This window comes from Octodon degus, unplaced genomic scaffold, assembly GCF_000260255.1.
Source record: "Octodon degus isolate 3935 unplaced genomic scaffold, OctDeg1.0 scaffold00146, whole genome shotgun sequence".
Classification (NCBI taxonomy): Eukaryota; Metazoa; Chordata; class Mammalia; order Rodentia; family Octodontidae; genus Octodon; species Octodon degus.
In genome coordinates this window covers 1,001,747-1,010,954 of record NW_004524722.1, presented here as the reverse complement: position 1 = coordinate 1,010,954, position 9,208 = coordinate 1,001,747, and the positions used below count along the sequence as shown (strand labels likewise).

At 45.0% G+C, this 9,208-nt stretch overlaps 1 protein-coding gene across 3 annotated transcripts in view; it reads right to left on the bottom strand.

The window, feature by feature from the left end:
- The window catches only part of Ucp3 (uncoupling protein 3), a 21,537-nt gene that overhangs the window by 6,310 nt on the left and 6,019 nt on the right, over positions 1-9,208 (bottom strand). Inside the window, exons 1-4 of one of the 3 annotated variants that reach the window (XM_004641915.2) lie at positions 4,266-4,354; positions 1,917-2,121; positions 933-1,134; positions 491-691 (exon numbers count right to left, since the gene is read on the bottom strand). In XM_004641915.2, coding sequence (XP_004641972.1) covers positions 491-691; positions 933-1,134; positions 1,917-2,042 — 529 coding nt within the window. In that variant the 5' untranslated portion in view covers positions 2,043-2,121; positions 4,266-4,354. Of the gene's footprint in view, positions 1-490; positions 692-932; positions 1,135-1,916; positions 2,122-4,265; positions 4,355-9,208 lie in introns of those variants that run through there. The other 2 variants (XM_023702144.1, XM_023702143.1) reach the window with 2 other exon arrangements.

The following is a 9,208-nucleotide window of genomic DNA, read 5'->3' as shown; positions in this document are numbered from 1 at the left end:
TTGAAAAAAAAAAAAAAAGACCTCTCCTCACTGTATCTCACTGCACCCTGTGCACCTCTGGCACCTGTTTTTGTTCTGTGGTGGTGGAAGGCTCCTCCACACTGTCTCCACACACCTCAGGCCCACTCAACCTTAAGGCCAGCTCAGGTGCCCCCTTCTCTCTGGAGCCAGTGTACTCAATCCAAGCTCTGGGTCTACACCTCTGGTGGGGCACCTGGCATGTCCTGCTTGTGGTATGGCAGCTGCTTGATGTGTCTCATCTCCTCTGTCGTCTGAATGCACCCTGAGAGTGTACCGTGTCCCACCAATTGTCTCTGTCACAGCAGGCTGCACATTGCACATGGGGAAGTGTTGTAAGTTGGACTGAATCTGCTGCCCTGTGATGGTGTGTGAGGCGTTGGTTCAGGATGTTCTTATGGCCTCACTGGAATGCACCATTCTGGCAGTTCCCAACTTGCTCTGTGCGCTGCCTGAGGCCCCCTGAGCCTACCTTTCCACAAGCCCCTGATCCCTTCCTCCCTGGCGATGGTTCTGTAGGCATCCATAGTTCCGCTGTATTTCCTGCCGCTCTCCGGCCCCAGGCGTATGCTGGCTTGGAATCGTATCTTCACTACATCCGTGGGCTGCGCACAGGTTACTGCCATGGCTCCTGTGGTGCAGCCTGCTAGAAGCCGGGTGGCGACGCTGGCATCTGGGGAAGGCCAAGAGAATATGCCAGAGTCCATGCCAACCAAGGCTTTTCTCCAAGCTGCCCACACCCTTCCCCCACAGAAGGGCCTAGGACTGTCCCTGATGCCACCAGCCTTCTGCATGTTGTAACAGCTTCCCACATCTGGGCTGTGCCTCTGAGTCTAGACTGCTCTTGGGTCCTGAACCACAAGTAAGTTCCGCTTCCATTGCCCCCTTGGTGTCCGTGGGTTCTGGGCACTCACGGTCTGCTCCCGTGGGGGTGTAGAACTGCTTGACTGAGTCATAGAGCCCGATGCGGATGGAGGCAAAGCTCATCTGGCGGTGCAGCCCGGCCACCAGCCCATTGTAGGGGCTTCGGAGGCCTTCGGTGCGCACCATGGTCAGGATGGTGCCCAGCACGCCGCGGTACTGCACTCTCTGGGCTGCTGGGTTCTCTCCTTGTATCTGGAGGACAATCACAGAGGCTGAGGGGCGGGTGGTGGTGGGAAGGGGCTGTGCACAGGGCGCCTGTGTGGGCTGGACCCGCCTGCCTGGGTCTTGAGGACCAACTTGTCCTTCACATCACAATGAGGTTTTTGAGAACATTTTATAGTTCTCAAAACTACATTGTATTTCGTGCTGAACTGTACCTTATATTGTACATGTGGAGTCCTATAATTTTCCTTTTAATTTGCTCATACATCATGGTTGGGGTAGATGTAAGAGATTTGACTCTGTCAATTTTCTTTGTATGATTCGATTTCAGTGATTATCTGTTTTAAAAATTAAATGCTAAGATTTTAAGTTTTCCCTTTTGTTGTCCAAAACCTGTCATTTAGCCAGCACAAAAACATTGTAAAACAAACAAACCCCAACACTATATTGTACACACTGTGGCATTTTATCTTCAGAGAAAACCAGAGGTGCAGAAGTTTTTTCTATTATATAAATGATTAGTGGCTTTCCCAGTCACACAGTTCCTTCCCTTTGTTTCACACTTTCTGGTTTACAAAGCAGGGCCAGGCAGTAAAGGGCCCTGTCGCATCCTACCTAGACATTTAGATTTTCTCTTGTCTTGGGCACTGGTGGTGGGGAGGAGGCAGGGAAGGGTCCTAAGCAGTGGCGTGTGTGGTCTCCCCGGGGCTCTGTGTGAGGATGCACGTGTTGGCTGATGGCCTGAGTGTGTGGAGGAGGTGGCCAGCCCCTCCTTCGATGTGAACAGTGATTGGAGGCTGAAGGGCACCTACCTGCAAGCGGACCTTGGCTGTGTCGAGTGGAAATGTGAGGAGGTCAGCAAAACAGGCCGCGCTGCCCGCCCCCAGGAACTTCACGGCTGTCGTGGGAGGCACTTCTGAAGGCTTCAGTCCAACCATGGTCCCAGCAAGATCAGGCCAAGGCCTTTGGGGCCCAGCAAGGTCCGGGGAGAGAGATGACTTCAGCGTCAGGAGGAGGCTGCAGGAGACAGGCCAGGGAAAGCAGATGGGCCTGTGCTGTCTGGCCTGTCCCAAGTCTGGGAGCCCACAGCTCCAGGAGGGGCTGTATAAAGCAGCAGCCTGGCCATTTCCACACCTGCACCATGTGAGTTTGGCTTATAAAAATAGGTTACTTTCCTATTTTTCCTCCCTCACATCTTGCAATTTTCACTATTCCCTTCCCGTGAGAGGCACGCAGGGCCACTGGTGGTGTCTTCATTCTGTGGATGAGGAAACCAAGGCTCAAACAGGAACCAGGCATGGCTCTGCTCCATACACACCCTGTTCTCCCAGTGTCCAGTGACTTCCCGTGACAGGCTTGCTGTTCGCCTGGGCCCCAGAGGTGCCTCATCAGCCCATCTTCCTCTCCCAAACAACTTCAAGAATTTTCTCATGACTCAATGAAATTGTCATTCATTTGGATCAAGACTCTCTGCCTCCAAGAATGCTTGAATACACTTTTGTTGTTCATAAAGCAGATAAAATAAAACAGCCCTTCTCAGCTGTGGTTCTTTTTCTGTGTCCAAAGATATATTTCAAGGTTTCTGGACCAGTGTTCTGTCTGTGACGCTAGGAGGGAGACTGGGCCTGGGCACTCCACTGCTAGCCCCTCAGCTGGCTCCAGGGGAGATGGACTGATGCTCTTCCCCTGGCTTGGCACATCCCCTCTCTTGCCTTATGCTACCAAGTTGGCCCTTCCCAGCTGACGAGGATGAGTCTTTTAGACAGGGGAGTGTTGGGGACCAGGCTAAGGGTTAAGGAACCAGTCACCATCCTCTCAGAGCTCACATTCACAGCCTCTGAAGGCAAGATAAGGCAGCAACTGAGGACATTTAGTTCGCACTCCTTATTCAGGCAATAACTGCCAACTAAGAGATAAGACTGCTCTCAATTAGCAAGATTTACTGCTTGGAATGCCTTTAGTCCAACTTGTCAAATCTTGCTCATTTTCACCTGCCTTTTGTCTCACCTCAGATGTGCCCTCCATTTCCCTGCAGCCCTCTGATTTGTCAAGGACCCGGTGAATTCTAACAGTCCAGAGAAGTCTTTGTTTTAGTTCCAAGAAAGCTCCTGCCTTCCTAGACTCCCACAGACCATTGCATTGTCTCTTTTACTTAATCCTTTTCCATAAGCTTGTTAATAAGATTGGGAGTCTGATCAGCTCCTGACAATTGCCTGAGCCTCGAGACTATAGAAGGAAGTCTTCATGGGAAGGATTGCAAAGGTGTCTCCAAGGGAATGGAAAGGTAAAGCGTTCCCTGCCACAAATAGCCATTTAGCAGCTGGGAATAAATATGTGGCAGAAGCAGTGAGTCGAAGAGCAGAGATATAAGCAGCTGCTCTGAAGCTTATTAAAACACTCATGGGATCATGTGCTGACCAGAAATTTATCAGAAGTGCTACAGGAAGTACCCAAGCATAATCCGTGGTTTCCTCAGGCAGACAATTTGGATATAGGTAATTGGGTAAGAATTGGGAAAAAAATCTTAAATGGGCATATAACAGAGGAGAAATGGTTTTCCCTGAGATCTTTTCAGATTGGAACTTAGTATGATCTTCTTCAAAAATATTACAAGATGTTACCAAACATAACCCAGGATTCTTGCAGTTAGGAACTTTGGATGTGGATACTTGGGACAGAGTGAAATAAAATTTAAAAATTCCTTGACTAGGGAAAGATAAAGACAAAAGTAGAGACTATTTCATAGCCTGCACCTCCAGATTTTTTTGAGGCTGACACAGTGCATCTAAGATGGCCATGTGGTCACTGTCAGAGGTGGTGATAACAAAGGAGGTGGTGGCGCAACACAGGCAGTGTCTGGCCTGGGCCTGAAGAGCCAGAGCACCACTATCAGGAGTGACTGGCCTGGCGCATGGGGAGTGTGGGTGAGTGGGAAAGCTGGCCATGCGCAGGCGTGGTGCAGGGCACCGAGGGGTGGGTTTCACCCTCAGGGGCTGTGTCCATGGCAGGGTGGCACCAGTTGCCAATGTCACAGCCCAGCAAGCGGTGCCTGTGGAGACAGCAACATGGCAAGCCAGTGAGAGAACCATGTAATGGAAAAGCAGCTTCCCCTCTGCATCATTTGGCCATGCTTGTGTGGTGGCCCACATGTGCAGTCTTACCTATACAGCAGGCAATTCACAGCTTCATTCACAAGCAGACAAAATTATCATGCTGCGGGGGGGCCTCCCCATTAGCTCAGCTGTTTAAGTACCTGCTTAAAGAAAGCAGTCAGGCTCACAATCTGCGGTTCGATCCCCAGATCCTCAAGCCAAACCAGACCTGCCCTGAAGGCATCAAGAGGCCAGAAAAAAAAAAATCATGCTGCAAAAAGATTTTAAAAATATAAATAAAAATTATATTCAGTCCGTTAAAGTGGCCAGGACCACAAAAATATCTTAAAATTACCTAAATGCTTGTCAAGATATAAAATGTTATTAAAACACAATGTTAACTCAAACTGTGTTAAGTCTTTTAGAGAAGGCTTCCAAAAACACTATTAGAAGACAAGGTCTGTGTAAGTGACAAAAGGTGTAAAAGTGCCCAAGCCAGAGGCTAAATGAAAAAAAAAAAAAAAAAGGGCCAGAGTTTCCAAAATAAAGTATGAAACACTACTGATTATAGGTAAAAGGTTTTTATCCTTCTAATTTTTTTTATTTATGTATTTAGTACAGGGTCTATAGGGATCTCACTACAAAGATTGGACTTGCAGTGATCCTCTTGTTTTTAGCTTCCCAAGCTCTGGGATTACAGGTGCTCATCACCACGCCCAGTCTCAGTCACCATCTCAGTGTGCTGGAGAGAAGCGGGTGGCAGCATGGCACACTGGGGATCGAACCCCAGTCACTGCACCTGCCTAAGCAGGCACTTTAGTCCACTGAGCTATTTGGCTGGCCCTTCCTTCTAATTCTTATTATAGGAATCTCTGTTAATTGACCTACAAAAAGTTCTGACTAGTCATTTATGGTTACAAACGTAAAAATTATGAGTTATTATAATTCAATTTGGCCAAATATATCTTAGTGCACTCTGATTTTATAAACAAACTGTCTTTTTTTTTTTTAAATTTGTGTGTGTGTGTGTGTGTGTGTGTGTGTGTGTGTGTGTGGCCAGCTCAGCCCACCAGGGAGCGGGGCTGACTGGCATGTGGTGCTGGGGGATTGAACTGCGGTCCCTACGTTTTGCCAAGCTTGTTCCAAGTAGGTGCTTTAGACCACTGAGCCATCTCACCAGCCCCTAAACAAACTGTCTTATGTATGTTTTTCTGTCTGTACTATAATTACAGCTGTTTTGTTTGGCCTACACAATTTTTCTTTTTCTTTTGCTTTTTTAGATTTCTTGAACATTTGTCTGTAGTTTAATTTGGCTCATAGATAAATGTCATTAAAATTAAAGTTATGCTTCCACTCAGGTGACCACTGATCAACATGATCTTTTTTTAAATTTTTATTTATTTGAGAGAGAGAGAGAGAGAGAGAGAGAGAGAGAGAGAGAGAGAGAGAGAGAGAGAGAGAGAGAGAGTGTGTGTGTGTGTGTGTGTGTGTGTGTGTGGCCAGCTCAGCCCACCAGGGGGCGGGGCTGGCTGGCATGTGGTGCTGGGGGATTGAACCGCGGTCCCTGATGCTTTGCCAAGCTTGTTCTAAGTAGGTGCCTTAGACCACTGAGCCATCTCTCCAGCCCCAACATGATCTTAAGATTGGTTTTACAAATGTAATACACATTATTGTCTGTCTTCGATAACTTGTGATTCTTTTATTGATCAAAATAATGTATTAATTATTATGACCTCATTCTCATAGGTCATCAAAACTTTGTAAGAAAATTAAATAGAAACTCCCCAGGAAACTGTTGGACAGGACTTTCCTTGATGAATAAAGGAGAAGCTGCTTGGAAATACATTATTCCAAACTTTGTTCACTAAGGACATCCTGGTGGTCTCCATAGTTTTATGGAGACACCCCAATAAATATTGTTTAATATATTATTGTGATGTTTACATTGGTCATTGTAAAAAAGTTAAGTTTTATATAAATAACACCATAAGGTTTTTTTCATCAAAAGATACTCTTCAAAATTAAATTAAATTAAATTTAAAAATTGAAAAAAAAAGATGCTCTTGGTACAAAACTAAATTAAGAGTCAAAGTTTTCATATAGCTATGACACTCGTTATTACTAACTTCTTGGTATACTGAGTATATTCATGCCTTCTGAGTGTAAGGGTCTTCTAAGATATAAAACCAGGATTGCTTACAGTGATAACCTTTTTCTTTTAAACTCAGACATTTGCCTTTTTCTTGTGCTCCAGTTACTTGTGATAGATATATGTCAAATCAACATGAGATTACTAGTCAAGTAATAATCCTTAAAAAAACTTATGTAAAAACAAGGGGGATATAAGGACCATTTTGTAGTAAAAAAAAAAGTTTATACAAAGTAGTTAGGATAGATATACAGCTACTTTCTTTTAGTTCAATGAGAAGAAAGGTTTGTATTAATATTATTTAGACAAGATATCATGTCTGTATAACTACTATGAAGACAATAAATATTTGTCCTCTGAATAACTACTATGAAGACAACAATATGCAATGTATTAATTATTGTAACTGTCCTACTAACCTGTTTTGAAACTGTTTCATTGCTATTTTATCTTTTTTCTCATTAGATGAATAAAAAATTTAAAAACCTTACGTAGTGTATGCGTTATATATGTCACTCTGTTCTATACTAAGATGGATATTTAAGTGTGTTCCAAAATTAATGTCATTGTTATAGTCATGCTGAAACACTATATGTGGCTTTCGATCTCAAATTTTCTTTGTAAAACCATATAACTGTTTTCTGAATTATTAAAACAACCATGGTTAATAAGAAATAAAAGACCTCTTTCTATTAACTCACTGCTTCCACTACAATACTAATGTAGCTGATTTTTTTCTTTTGGGTGTTCAACAGTTAAAGTTTAGAGGCCAGAATGAGAAAGGTAACTGGGCTGAGAGGACAGCCAATATTATGGCCCTGGCCTTCCAAAGTTAATGAGGACCTAGGACATGAGGAATCTTTCTACAAGAGCCTACAACCTTGATAAATCATGCAACCTCCTGAGCAGGGAGACTGCCAGATCCCCGATGACAGACATCAACAGGTGTACAATGTGCTAAAGGACAGTCACCTGAAGAAGAAAGTTTCCTGAGGTTTTAGAGAAAGCAACACGGGCAAGCAAGGTCATAACCAGTCCTGGTGGCTGACACCGAGAAGCTAGGAGGCTCTGTGCTTGGTTCCAAAGTAGTGCCTGAGGAGACTTTACTGACCTTGACAGGGAATAAGAGGTTAATTTTAATTAAAACAGGTCTTGAACACCCAACAGAAAAGTATAACTAAAGAATGTATAAAAACAATTCCATAATATTAAGTTACATTAAAAAGGAACTCCAATCACTTCCCTTCTGGCAATTTTCAGCTGCACCAATAGGTGCTTTCACTTGATCTTCTTGGCATGGATTTGCATTTAAAGTTTTATTTTTTAAGCTTTTCAAATTAAGGTATAATTTACAATGAGTATATGTATCCTAAAATGCACCAAGCTATTAAAAGAATCATATGCTGAGTTTGGAATGTAAGAGACAGAAGAAGAGGAGATTTTCCAACTAGAGACTTAACCTAGAATTTAAGCATACGTAAGCAAAGTCGTGTCACTTCACTCTTTTTAAAATTTAAAAAAAATCTTTTATTTATTTATTTGGTACAGGGTCTCACTGTACAGATTGGACTCACAGTGATCCTTCTATCTCAGCCTCCTCAGTGCTGGGATTGCAGACATGTACCCCATATGGTATGTGGTGCCGGGGATTGAACTTGGGTCCTTGTACTTGTCAGACAGGCACTTAAACCACTGAGCCACCTCCCCAGACCACTTCTCTGTTCTATTTAGATCAAAGTCTGAAGTCTTTGAGGGGGCTTGTAGGGCCCTTTAGGCTGTACTTCCCTCCCTATCCCTTCCCTGGGATCATCTCTCCCCACTCCTCACTTTCGAAGCTCCAGCCACTTAGAAGGCCCTGGCTGTGCCCTCTGCCTGGAACACAATTTTCTTTTCATTTCTCCTTCTCCTTCTTCTCCTTCTCCTTCTCCTTCTCCTTCTCCTTCTCCTTCTCCTTCTCCTTCTCCTTCTCCTTCTCCTTCTCCTTCTCCTTCTCCTTCTCCTTCTCCTTCTCCTTCTCCTTCTCCTTCTCCTTCTCCTTCTCCTTCTCCTTCTCCTTCTCCTCCTCCTCCTCTTCCTCCTCCTCCTCCTCCTCCTCCTCTTCTTTTTCCTCCTCCTCTTCTTCTTTAAATGCATTTAGGACAGGGTCTCACTACACAGATTGAACTTGTAGTGATCCTCCTGTTTTCAGTCTTCCAAGCGCTGGGATTACAGGCGTGCACTACCATACCCAGTCTCAATTGCTGTCTCAGCGCGTCTCAGGGGTGGGGCTGGTACGGCAGGCCTGGGATTGAACCCTGATCCCTGCACCTGCCTAAGTAGGCAGTTTCATCTGCTGAGCTACCTGGCCAGCCTTGGAACACAATTTTCATAGCCATCACATAGATTGCCTCTTCACTTCTTCAGGGTTCTCTTCAAATGTCACTTCTTTGGGGAGGCCTTCTCTGAGCTCCCAAAATAAAACACGAGGTCCTTATAATTCTGTTATCTTCACTGTGATTTCTCATGGCACTAATCACCCTTTGACCTTGTCTACTGTCCAGCTCTGCCACTCAGATGCTGTGTCCCTGAGAACAAGGACTTGTCCTGTCTAGAAGGGTTATATACTTGCTGCAAGAATGAATGGAGGGAGTAGTGTGAAGAAGAAGCGAGGACGACCCCCGGGCCGCCCAAAGCTGTGCGCCGCTGCATCTCGTGTCTAGTGCCTGTGACCTGCCGCTGTCGCCACCATGCCCAAGAGAAAGGCCGAAGGGGATGCTAAAGGTGATAAAGCCAAGGTGAAGGATGAACCACAGAGAAGATCTGCAAGGTTGTCTGCTAAACCAGCTCCTCCAAAGCCAGAGCCCAAGCCTAAAAAGGCGCCAGC